Source organism: Portunus trituberculatus, chromosome 33, assembly GCF_017591435.1.
Source record: "Portunus trituberculatus isolate SZX2019 chromosome 33, ASM1759143v1, whole genome shotgun sequence".
In the NCBI taxonomy this organism is placed as follows: domain Eukaryota; kingdom Metazoa; phylum Arthropoda; class Malacostraca; order Decapoda; family Portunidae; genus Portunus; species Portunus trituberculatus.
Window position 1 is genome coordinate 10,814,738 of NC_059287.1, and position 13,753 is coordinate 10,828,490.

The following is a 13,753-nucleotide window of genomic DNA, read 5'->3' on the forward strand; positions in this document are numbered from 1 at the left end:
GTATATTCCGGTGGGAGAAACTGATCGAGTGACCAAACATTTGTATCCTATCCTACTATTCTGTGTTCAATCGAGAGGGCACCATACCGAGACTTCTTGAACATAAACCACTTAATCAGTTGAACACGTTTTATTCTGAGCTGCTACTCGAGTTTGAGCCTTATCGGTGAGCGGTATTCTTATCATACAATGTACAATACACGTGTCGCGACAGGATCCCATATAACACGTACACGTGCACACGAATACGTAACGAAGAAATGAATTAACTACTGAGATAACTAAATCTTATTTAAAGCCACGCTTCTTACAACATTCGTATTACACAACCACTCTCACATGTGTCAGTAATAATTCACAGGAAGCTCACTGATATGTCTGTTTGAACTAAGAATGATAACTTTAGGAAAAGAAAGTGTTATTTCACTATTCACATACTCACGACAAGTATGAAAAAGATACCGTATATTAGGTCAGAAGGGCATTAATTAAGCATCATTCCCACGCGGCACGTTAAACTTACAATTAATATTGTTCCAGATATATCGTGGTTCTCAAAGGTAAACAGATAGATTCATAGAAAAATTTTAAATGTTTCAGTGATCTACCTCAGCTGCTTACAATAGTCCGAGGAAAGCAATTCGACGGTCTCCAAATGTATTTATTACAACCCTAGTGATAGTTTAGCAAATATCCTGTACTATCAATTGAAAGAAAAGGCCTATGACACCCCAACTGATTATCTTTATGGTTTTCTGTTTATGAATAATTGCTATCTTCTTTACCTATTAATGTTACTAGTATAGGTATTCAACTATTCATTCCGAATATCTTGCCTAGGGTACTTAATTTTTTTATCTTGAGAAAGTTCCTCTTGTAACTTTGATCATTCTTTGTTAGTTTCTATTTTATTTTAACACATTTAACTCACTGGCCTTCTATTCGTTTGTCAAGAAACCAAGATAGTAATGCACACATTAGAGGAGGTACAGGGAAGAGAACTAGAGAAGTAAAGTGTTTGGAGTGGAGAGACCAGTGTCTGGGCTCAGTAAGATGCAGATTGACCAGGCACAGACCAATCAGTAATGCTGCATGAACCAGCAACTCACCCTCATGTTCCTGTTACAAATGAAGAATGAATGGACTATAAACTTTTCATGCCTTGTTTCTAGTCAGGGCTTTGTCTATTAACAAGACAATGATTCATTATTAAAATTTATTATACAGACCATGGATTCATATAAAAAAGTTACAATTGGTTCCTATCTCCACTGGAAGGCAAGAATTACATTACTGTACAGTGAATCTTTGAATGAACTAAGTTCTTTTTTCACTGATTGGAAAAGTCCAGTGAAGTGAATTTCATGCAGGTGTATCCCTCTTGTTTCTCTTCTCTGTCACACACGGAAGCACCTCTGTTCTGTTCTCCCAGTATTGGAATTGTCCTTAAAGAACCTGCATTGAACTCTACAAAAACATCAGACTAACTATTACCCTATTACAAACCTCCACTACAATGAAGTTACATCATATACTACTACATTTTTCTTGGAAAATAATGTAATCTATGAATATAAAGTGGTTTTTCCAACTACACCTGAACTAATGTACAAAATCTGCCTCACTGTCTACACATTAATTAAAGCTTTTATTTACCTATAAATCAATTTAACAATAATAGCAGTTTAATATAAACAAACAAGTAATATATAATAAAATAATACACCATGATTAGACTGTTGAATGTACAGTTAATTATGAAAAAAAAAATTAAATAAATAAATAAAATAAATAAATAAATAAATAAATAAAAAAGGCTGTGCACTGGAATGACTTGCAACAAACAGCAGGCAGGAAAACTTCTCCCTTCATGAAAAGAAACACAGCAGGTAAATGGACGACTTGCATGGATGGAAAGATGCCTTGGCGAACTGGGTCAGTTACATAAGATAAGGTTTTGTATGATGTGCAAAAAGGCCACAAAAGTGCAGCAATGAATTTTGGTGAAACCATTGAAAGCTTTTTTTTTTTTTCTTATCATGACACTTGGAAACAAATACAAAGGTTGGCTTATGATAAAGGGAGAAGACTGAATAATATAAGTTGTATCTATGGAATGTGATGGTGATGGTATGGTGTTGTTTTGACACTGGTTATGATGAGGGGAGAGACAAACACCAGCCTGGTGAAGAATCCTTGGATGTGACAGCAACCTTGGGCTGAGTGCTTATGATGTGTTACACACACTGAGTATGAATGAAGGTAAATGGAGCAGAGATGAATTCCTTATACTAAGTAACTAAGCTTTAAGATTCCTGGAAACTTATTGCTTTACAACTAAAGACTGAATTCTCTTTAAGAGATGTGCCTGGCACAGTAAACATGATAACTTTTCTTTAAATATATCATGCAGCAGATAAAATAATGTTATAATAAATTAATAATGAAGTTATTTAGGTTGTATAGTTGTATTACACTTGATAATTCTCTTGGTGTGTGTGTGTGTGTGTGTGTGTGTGTGTGTGTGTGTAATTTATAAATATAAAATATACTAAGTAAGACACAATAAGGTTAAATAAATACATGCTTTGCTAAAAACCCCTCCCCTTCCCACTTGTCTGAGCACGAGGGAAAGAACAGCCACGCACAGATTCACTTCCCTTCCACAAACACACACACCTGAGCTGCACCTTGAGGCTCAACAACCACATGCTACTGCCCACACTCATGCACCCTCTGTCAGGGGCTCCATCATCTCGTCTGGCTCCTCTGGACTGTGTGCAATGGGTATTGGCACAAACACTCCAGAGAGGAGATTTATACCTATCAAGATTTTAACAGTGAGACTTGTTACGTCATTGAAGGTTGCCAGGGCCAGAACAGACGTGAATAACCGTCCTGTTGCATCTACGATGGAGAAGAGATTTTGTTTCCGCACCTGAAAGATAAGAAAATTTTATATAGTGTATGTGAAATGCATACATAAGTTTCTGTGGATATTGCCACAAGTGAAAGTACAGATTATTCCAAGTCAAAAATGTTCAATGCACATGTGCACTTTGAGGCGTTGGCCGGGTGACAGGACACAATGTAATGGTAGGGCTGACAGATGACCACTGCAGAGAAACACGACATCCACACACTCCACATTGCTTGAAGTTAAGCAATACAATCTGAATGTATTCATTGTCACTGTCATTGCCATGGAAGAAAAACTATGTAATCTGACTAACAAACAGCTGATTCCCTGCTGGCCTCCCGCCTCACTCACTCTGAGTAAGGTATGGTGCCATGCAGTCTGTTATTCTATTTGCCATTTATTGCATCCATACCATCATTGTGTAGTGTTCATTGGTAATCAGTATGAATGAATTGTTGTCACTTGTCTCACCATAGGATACTGTAAAGCTACAAAACTTTTGAAGTTGTGATGGAACTATTTACAATATGAGATCTCCACCAAGGAAACCCACCTGGCCCAGTTGTTGCATCACCAGGCCACATTTGAACTTCACACCACATTTAAACAACACTTCAAAATGCATATCTGCATAAAATGTTTTCCACTTCAAATAACTTGTACTTTTACCTCTGGGAATATCCACAGAAACTCATCTTACACCCTGTATATGAAATCATGCTTACAGTACTTCAGCCACATACAGAATTACAGAGAACATAGAACCAACCTTTGAAAATAATGATAATGATGATGATTAAGTCCTTGTTATCATACTTACTAAAGCATAACAAAAAAAAAAGCATGTCCTCTGTACACGTACCTTCATGCTGGAAAGATTGAGGAACAAGCCAAGTATTCCAGAGAGGAGACACCCAGCATAAAAGTCATAGCGCATTGCATGGGGGAAGTGTAGCACTTCAAATGCTTCCTCCAAGTAAAGAGACACAGGAGCCAGAACTACAACGCTGAAAGAACAAGTAAATGCACATGGAGAAATAGACTAACTGATTTAACCCTTCAACTGTTCTTTGCCAACATTCAGGGCTAATTCTGTCTTTTCTAATATACAAGGCTATTTAAAACTACATATCTAAAAGCTGCAGCTGGTTATTGGAAAACACCTGTCGAGCAATGCTATGAAACCGTACCAAAAGCGTTCTGTGGCACTCAAAAGAAAAGCAGATACCATATGAAGATTCTTAAATAGGTTACTTATCTTGTGAAAGTTTCAGAAGTAACAGCTATTAAAGAAAAAAATAAATAAAGCTGCTACAATGATCAACACAAATAATTAACTAGTTGAATGAGGGCCAGGATGTAAAATGTTTAAAAGGACTGCCTTCAATTACTTAATCTTCAATAAAAATACACAGCACTTTCTTCACTGCCAAAGAAATCAAATATGCACTAACTCATAAATACACAGGAGTATACAATTAGTTTTTCTTCAAATTTAAGGAGCACCATCTGAGGAATAGCTGAATCTGGGAGCAACATTACACAGTTCAGTTAAAAAATAACTAGATGCATGACTCCATAGAAGTAAACTGGCAAACTGTCAGCAACCTAACTTTAGGCAAATAATTAGATGCATAACTCCATAGAAATTAACAAACTGCCAAACAGAGAGCAACCAAACTATTATCATTGCAAGGACTTTATGCAGCTTTCTCCCATTCACTCCCACTAATACGTCTTGCAGTATTTTGTAATTCTTGTATATCTTTGTGGGTTTTAGTGAAAGGTGATTCTCTCCTACCTGAAGACATATGAGAAATAGAGTCGATCGACGTCCGTGTAGCGAGCATCTGCTATCTTGGAGTGCAGAGCCTGAACTGCCATGCACGCCAAGTTCACCATCATCCAGAAATATGGTGAATCTGAAAACTATCAACGCAATGTACGTCACTTAATTGTTGCTGATAATACTATTCATATACCATGATTTTTTTTTTCTTTTACATATGCAAATAGTACTATATTCATAATAAGAACAATTTTGGAGTGGATTTAAGTATGATGTTAGTGGTACAGTGACTAGTGAAATATAATAAACTGTGCCATGATGGTGTGTAGTGGAAAGTATACAAAAACATGATTTCTTTCTCATCACTGAGCAATGTGACATGTAATCACAATCATAAGAAACAAGCAAAGCCTTAGAGTGGTTCAGCTGTAAAGAGTTAAAACAAGATGCATGAGAGAGCAAGGCATCCCTCCACAAACAACAATAACATAAGGCAGCGCTAGTTGTACCGTCATGTCAATGTCTGAGAGCACAGCAGACACAGCAGTGCCAATGGTGGTGAGGCAGGCCAGCAAAGGGATGGGGCCAGCCATCCTGAAGCTCGGGGCCACATCCACCAGGTACAACACTGCTCCCAGGGAGTTTTGTAAGCACAGAAACATGGGCACACTCTGAAATATAAAACTATTGTCAGAGGAAAAATAACATATGATAAAAAAGTAAGCACATTAAATAATGTAATAGAATCTTACAGCAAGATAAGTGTTGAGATGTTCATACTTCAGCTTTGTTTACTAATTTTCAAATCATACTTGTGTCAGTATGACTGCATGTAAACATTTTATCTTAGGTATGCTATATTGAGGGGAAATATCAGCCTGTTATACATGTAGATGATTTCCACAATACTTTTTCTTTTGTTAAAACATTTCAGATGGTTCAACATTCAATAACACTACTAAGCAATTCTTACTCTGGAGATTGAAAAATCAACACAAACTGCTGCATGATTCATATGTTCAGATCTGACAAGAGCAGATCGAGAAAGGAATATTCCTTACCAAGTTTGCAAGAGCTTTAGAGCTTGCAACAATTCCTGCAGAGAAGAAAAGAAATGATGGCAACAGTGATATGAAGCCTGGCTTATCAAGCTCTGTGGCAGACACTGACAAACACTTGTTGGACAGCAGCACTCGGAGCAGGATGCCTCCCACAAAGGTTTGCCATCCTTGAAAGATTGTAGGGTAGGTAAATTTAAGCACCGACAGTACATACTGCAAAAGAATAAAGATACAGGTTATTTAAAATCTGAATCACCATAGATCTGCAACTTAAACTACCTGAAATATTTCAATCCATGTTCCCTGCAGACTTAGCTGTGTGTATCTAAGATCATAATAGAACAAATCTGAAGCTAGACATCAGTTATAGCATTGAGTTAAACACACTGTTACAAAAGTTAATGTTAATCATCAAATGCTGGATATTAAGGCAAGGCACATGTTGTTCCTTGGAAATCGAGTGTCACTGGTTGAGCTGCAATAATCAGGAGGCAGAGACACACACCACACCTGTGCATGTAATGACTCCACTCAGTACACATTCATGGGTGCTCAGTCAACAAGAAATACCAAATTTGAACATGAAAATGTATCAAATTTCAATATCTATCTATGATAATATAAAGTAAATTTTGCATATTTCAACATTCTTCAGTTTTCTGTAAATTCAATTATAGACATGTCTGTCTCTCTCCTCCTGACATAAGTATACAAATATTAGACTCTTTCTTAACTACGGTCAAGCATGCAACGCAATCTCACCTTATTAACAAATATTGCTGACCCAAATAATAATAAATATATTAGGAAGTCAATTGGCTGCTTGGTAACAGACATTGTTTCTGTGGAACTGTGGCCTCCCAGCTCTCACGGAACCTGCAATACAGAACTCCATTAATAATGAATCTTTGCTGCTCCACAATAATGAGCATGTAGCTTCAGACTGTGACTGTTGAGACAAACTTTTTTGTAATCATTACAAGCCTCATTTTAAAAGGATTCCTACGTTTATTGCAATACTGTTAATGGAATGGAAATAACTACCCTCATCAATTTTGTGCTACAACCCTTTGTTTATAACTCACTTAATATTCAAAAGTTAAGCAACATCATATATAAATAAATGAATAAATAAATAAATAAATAAATAAATAAATAAATATATATATATATATATATATATATATATATATATATATATATATATATATATATATATATATATATGCACAAAGGAAAATTTCTGTTGCTAAGTCATTTCCGTGTTTATTTTAGGGTAAGCCTATGATCAGAGAGAGATGATGGGCAGGAACTTTGATGATGGTCCTTATCATTATCAAAATCTTGGCCTCACAGTGATCCTCAACATTTTCTATACAAGGACATGACACTCATGAAGATTACATCTTCTGTAATTAAGTATAACCTAATACATAACCTTTATTACTCAATCTAATATTAACAGTTTGCTGAGCAAGGTTAACTAACTAAGCTTAGGATAGATAAAGTAAGGTGAGACTAGATTAGGCTAGGTTAAGTGACATCCATTATTGTTAGGTGATGAAAGGCCAGATAATGTACAGTTAGGTAAGATATGGTAATGCCAGTTACGGTGAGTTTTCATTAGATTAGGTTAGGTCATATAACATCCAGATCTAATAGATATTGTAAGATAGGGTCAGTAGAGGTAAGACAAAGTAAGGTACACTAAAATATGCTAAAGCAAGGCTATATTTGCTTAGGTTAGCTCATAATAACATCACAGTTTATGAAGTAAAAATAATTATGAACATGACTTGAGTAAGATACAGTTCAGTTAGAGTTCACCAGTAAACATAACACGAATTCAGACAAGTGTATTTACAAAATCCCAACAGAACCCAGAGGTAACCTTATATCTATTCCATTGCATTACACCAATTTACTTCACGCTAAGACCCACACAACAATGTTACCCATATTTCAAACACCCACACAGGGCTATTCACTGCAGCAATAACGCCAGAACCTCCTCATACATGCGCAAAGACCCTCTAGCCACAGGTCTGGAGTGTCAGTGAGGGGAAGGAGGCAGAAAAAGAGGAGTAATAAAGGAAAGAATACGTACCCCGGCCACACACACACACGTTCCGACTTATGTTTGTTTTGTTGACGTGTTGCGCCAAGCTGGGATGGAGGCTCTCTCTCTCTCTCTCTCTCTCTCTCGTAGTAGTAGTAGTAGTAGTAGTAGTAGTAGTAGTAGTAGTAGTAGTAGTAGTAGTAGTAGTAATAGTAGTAGTAGTTATTGTTGTTGATGTTGTAGTTTAGTAAGATGAAGTCAATGATGGATTGTAATCATGAGAGAGAGAGAGAGAGAGAGAGAGAGAGAGAGAGAGAATAGTTCATAGTAAGATGATGTCAAGAGAGAGAGAGAGAGAGAGAGAGAGAGAGAGAGAGAGAGAGAGAGTTCCCATTATTACTTTGAACTTTCTAATTCTAATAACACACACACACACACACACACACACACACACACACGCCCGGTAGCTCAGTGGTTAGAGCGCTGGCTTCACAAGAGGACCGGGGTTCGATTCCCCGGCCAGGTGGAGATATTTGGGTGTGCCTCCTTTCACGTGTAGCCCCTGTTCACCTAGCAGTGAGTAGGTACGGGATGTAAATCGAGGAGTTGTGACCTTGTTGTCCCGGTGTGTGGTGTGTGCCTGGTCTCAGGCCTATCCGAAGATCGGAAATAATGAGCTCTGAGCTCGTTCCGTAGGGTAACGTCTGGCTGTCTCGTCAGAGACTGCAGCAGATCAAACAGTGAAACACACACACACACTCTCTCTCTCTCTCTCTCTCTAAAGACATACAGCTCTCAATTGGGTATATCTCCCATTAAAGAAACACATTCCTTAATAAAAAACACTCTTAAAACCCATAATAACGTCACCGATGGTATAGTAAGAAGCGAAATGCATAATATGGTTGAAAATCTACAATATATTCCCTTGACAACCTTTTTGTTTTGCACACCCCACGATTTCTTCATTCCCTGAACAAAATGAGCACTTATTTTGAAATGTTCCGTTCCCACATCACAACTATTTTCAAGAGCCACACATATGATAGACATAAGAGTGTTTCTCCTGTTAATAATGTAGAAATCTTGTTTATTTGTCACTAGAACAATAAAAACACCCCTAAAATCCCGTGCAACTCAACTAGAGGCTGTGAAAGCACTGGAGGTTCTCAAGAGTGTTTCTCCTGCTAATAGGGTAGATCGAGCTGTGGCCACTAGAAAGGGGAAAAAAAACAAAAAAAAACATGAAACTTCAACAAAAGGACTTGGAAGTAGTGGAAGTTTTCAAAAGATACGAATGTTTCACTTGGTGATAATGTAAAAAAAAAAAAAATAATAATAATGTCACCAAAATCATAGAGAAAATAAGAAAAACGTACAACTTCAACTAGAAAATATGATAGTGGAAGTTTTCAAGAGAGTAAAAAATCTTATTCTGTTACTATAGACTATAAATACTCTTAAAAGCCTTGTAACTTCAACCAGAGGTCATGAACGTAGTGAGTGTGCGACGCAGTGTTTCAGAAACGGGCTACAGTGTTACAGTATGCCTCACACACGCCTGCAGGTCACAGGTGCGTGGACGCGATAACTCTTCCCCTGCCACAAATTTTCAACCACGTCCCTTTCCATAAACCAAACCAAGCACCATGACCACCACCGTCCATCCCTCAGCATATTATCGCCGTGTAAATAGACAGGTGTCACTTCTTGCATGATCAGCAAACCCCTCTGAGCTCTTCCTTCCTCTTTCGTCTCCGCACTTTTTCGGTCAAAACTCGCGCTCAAGCCGGAAGTCCTCAAATATGTACCCTCTCCCTCGTCCGGGTCTCCTTATCTGTTTTGGCCAACAAACTGTAAGAAAGTTTCACACCTCCCCCCACGTAGATGTTATTTTATCTATTCATTTTATTTGGTATTCTTGTTTTCCGTTTGACTACACTGGCGGTAGGTTAACTTTCGATATTGGAGTTGGTGAAGATGCAACAATTCTCATAACGAATTACGCTATGGCCTTTTTTTTTTTTTTTTTTTTTTTTTTTACATTACAAGGGCACTGGCCAAGGGCAAACAAAGTGTTGGAAAAAAAAAATCCCGCTGGTTGCCAGGCCCTGTTAAGAAGAAAGTAGAAAGAGAAAAAACAAAAAAAATCTAAAAGGAGGGTCCAGTTAACGTAAGAGGTGTCTTGACACTCCTCTTTTGAAAGAGTTTAAGTCATAGGCAGGTGGAAATACAGACACAGGTAGAGAGTTCCAGAGTTTACCAGTGTAGGGAATGAAGGAGTGAAGATACTGGTTAACTCTTGCATTAGGAAGATGGACAGAATAGGGATGAGAAGAAGTAGAGAGTCTTGTGCAGCGAGGCCGCAGGAGGGGAAGGCATGCAGTTAGCAAGTTCAGAAGAGCAGACAGCATGAAAACAGCGGTAGAAGACAGATAAAGATGCAACATTGCGGCGGTGACTTAAAGAATCAAGACAGTCAGTTAGAGGAGAAGAGTTGATAAGACGAAAAGCTTTAGATTCCACCTTGTTTAGTAAAGCTGTGTGTGGATCCCCAGACATGAGAGCCATACTCCATACACGGGCGGATAAGGCCCTTGTACAGAGCAAGCAGCTGGGAGGAGAGAAAAATGGACGAAGACGCCATAGGACACCTAACTTCTTGGAAGCTGATTTAGCAAGAGTAGAGATGTGAAATTTCCAGTTTAGATTTTTAGTGAAGGATAGACCGAGTGTGTTTAATGTAGAGGAGAGGGAAGTTGAGTGTTATTGAAGAAGAGAGGATAGTTGTCTGGAAGGTTATGTCGAGTAGATAGTTGTAGAAATTGAGTTTTTGAGGCATTGAACAAAACCAGGTTTTCTCTGCCCCAATCAGAAACAAGTGAAAGATCAGAAGTTAGGCGTCCTATAGCATCTCGCCTTGAGTCATTTAATTGTTGTTGGGTTGGGCGTCTGTTGAACGCTGTTGAATAATGCAGGGTGGTATCATCAGCATAGGAGTGGATAGGGCATTGAGTCAGATTTAGGAGATCATTGATGAATAATAGAAAGAGAGTGGGTGATAGGACAGAACCCTGTGGAACACCACTGTTGATAGTTTTAGGGAAGAACAGTGACCGTCTACTACAGCAGCAATAGAACGATCGGAAAGGAAACTGGAGATGAAGGTACAGAGAGAAGGATAGAATCCGTAGGAGGGTAGTTTAGAAATTAAAGATTTGTGCCAGACTCTATCGAAGGCTTTCGATATGTCAAGGCCGACAGCAAAGGTTTCACCGAAGTCCCTAAAGAGGATGACCAAGATTCAGTTAGGAAAGTAAGAAGATCACCAGTAGATCTGCCTTTACGGAAACCATACTGGCAATCAGAGAGAAGGTTGTGAGCTGATAGATGCCTCATTATCTTCCTATTAAGGATAGACTCAAAGGCTTTAGAAAGGCAGGAAATCAAAGCTATAGGGCGGTAGTTAGAAGGATTGGAGTGGTCACCTTTTTAGGGACAGGTTGAATGTGAGCAAACTTCCAGCAAGAAGGATAAATAGAAGTAGAGACACAGATGAAAGAGTTTGACCAGGCAGTGAGCGAGTTCGGAAGCACAGTTTTGAGAACAACAGGAGGGACTCCATCCGGACCGTAAGCCTTCCGAGAATCAAGGCCAGAGAGGGCCAGGAAAACGTCTTTATAAAGAATTTTAATTTTAGGGATGAAGTAGTCAGAGGGTGGAGGAGTAGGAGGAATATGCCCAGAATCATCCAAAGTTGAGTTGGTAGCAAAGGTTTGAGCGAAGAGTTCAGCTTTAGAAAAGAAGAGACAGCTGTAGAGCCATCTGGATGAAGTAAAGGAGGGAAAGACGAAGAAGTAAAGTTGTTAGAGATATTATTGGCTAGATGCCAGAAATCTCGAGAGGAGTTAGAATTGGAAAGACTTTGACATTTTCTATTGATGAAAGAGTTTTTAGTAAGTTGGAGAATAGATTTGGCATGATTACGGGCAGAAATATATAGGGCATGAGTTTCAGCAGTTGGATGGCTACGGAACCGTTTGTGAGCCGCCTCTCTATCATTGACAGCACGAGAACAAGCAGAGTTAAACCAAGGCTTTTTAGCTTTAGGGTTAGAGAAAGTATGAGGAATGTATAGCTCCATGCCAGAGATAATCACCTCTGTTATGCGCTCGGCACAAAGAGAAGGATCTCTGACATGAAAACAATAATCATCCCAAGGAAATCAGAATAGTACTGCCTTAGTTCCTCCCACTTAGCAGAGTTAAAATGCCAGAAGCACCTCCGCTTAGGCGGGTCCTGAGGCTGCACTGGAGTGATAGAACTGGTAACGGAAATTAGATTGTGGTCGGAGGAGCCCAACGGAGAGGAAAGTTTAACAGAGTAAGCAGAAGGGTTGGAGGTTAGGAAAAGATCAAGAATGTTGGGCGTGTCTCCAAGGCGGTCAGGAATACGGGTAGGGAACTTCACTAGCTGCTCTAGGTCATGAAGGATAGCAAAGTTGAAGGTTTGTTCACCAGGTTGGTCAGTGAAAGAAGATGAAAGCCAAAGCTGGTGGTGAACATTGAAATCCCTAAAATGGAGATCTCAGCAAAAGGAAAGTGAGATAAGATGTGCTCCACCTTGGAAGTCAAATAGTCAAAGAATTTTACATAGTCAGAGGAATTAGGTGAGAGGTATACAGCACAGATGAATTTAGTTAGAGAGTGACATTGAAGTCTTAGCCAGATGGTAGAAAATTCTGAAGATTCAAGATTGTGGGCACGAGAGCAAGTGGTGTCGTTACGCACGTATGCGCAACATCCAGCTTTGGATTGAAAATGAGGATAGAGCAAGTAGGAGGGAACAGAAAAGGGGCTGCTGTCAGTAGTCACAGACAACTGTGTTTCAGTTAGGAAGAGAAGATGAGGTTTAGTAGAGGAGAGGTGGTGTTCCACAGATTGAAAATTAGAACGAAGGCCACGAATGTTGCAGAAATTGATAGTGAAAGTATTAGATGAAGTGTCAAGACACCCAAGGTCGACAGCAGAGGGCAGTCCGACCTGGGGACATTTATGGTCCCCTCCCCAGAGGGGGACTCCGAGGCAGGGCGTGGTGAAGCCATTATTAAATTTTGATTTGAAGAGAGTGTAAAAGTGTAAGGTGTTGTAGTGTAGTGTAGGAAGTAGTAGAAGTTGTCTTTAGAGGGCAGGCTGCAGCTGCTCAATTGTATAAATGAGACCACAAAGGGAACCGGGAAGAGAGGACACGGGGAATCACTCAGTCTGCAGCACTGCCTACATCCCCGTAAGTACCTCTCCTGGAGTATTCCACCGGGCGGCAGGTGACTACTGCCTACTCCTGGCAGTAGTCATATTCATATGTTATTACTGTTATTATTATTAGTTTTTTTATTATCATTATTTTTTTTTTACGGTAAGGCCTATACTATAGCGCCTGTAGGCACACTTGAAGAGTGTATGGGAAGCGCTGTTCATCTTCCGCCCAATAGTGGCGCAGGCAATTTTATTTATAGTGGTACCCATATTAGGGCCCATATCACCACCCAAGCTCATCTTGAGTGTAACCACCTAGAACCTGGGTATCATGGTGACATGTAGGTAACTTTAAACCACTCGACAAATGGCAGTGTTTGAAGGCTGTACGTGGTGGGATTCAAACCTACGCGTGGACGTCTGCCCGATCCCACGCTCACCACCTTATCCACTACGCCACCGCCTTATTATCATTATTTTTATTATTATTATTATTATTATTATTATTATTATTATTATTATTGTTGTTGTTGTTGTTATTTAGTCACCGTAGCATAATATTAAAGCAAGGAAGACCTGTATAAGCTTTTAATTTCTCGTGCAATTCATAGGAACAATTAGTGTTCCGCCAATTATCCTGAACTATCATGACGAGAAAATTATAATCTT

The 13,753-nt window shown here is 39.0% G+C and overlaps 1 protein-coding gene across 1 annotated transcript; it reads right to left on the reverse strand.

Moving 5' to 3' along the window:
* Positions 1–1,201: 1,201 nt before the first annotated feature.
* On the reverse strand, positions 1,202–8,008 carry LOC123512338 (transmembrane protein 241-like). The gene is made up of 7 exons (XM_045268677.1): positions 7,878–8,008; positions 6,533–6,646; positions 5,771–5,983; positions 5,219–5,380; positions 4,722–4,849; positions 3,783–3,927; positions 1,202–2,938 (listed from the first exon to the last, which is right to left on the reverse strand). The coding sequence occupies exons 2-7, from the start codon at positions 6,605–6,607 to the stop codon at positions 2,726–2,728; spliced, it is 936 nt and encodes a 311-aa protein (XP_045124612.1). The 5' UTR covers positions 6,608–6,646; positions 7,878–8,008; the 3' UTR covers positions 1,202–2,725.
* Between the last annotated feature and the right edge of the window lie 5,745 nt (positions 8,009–13,753).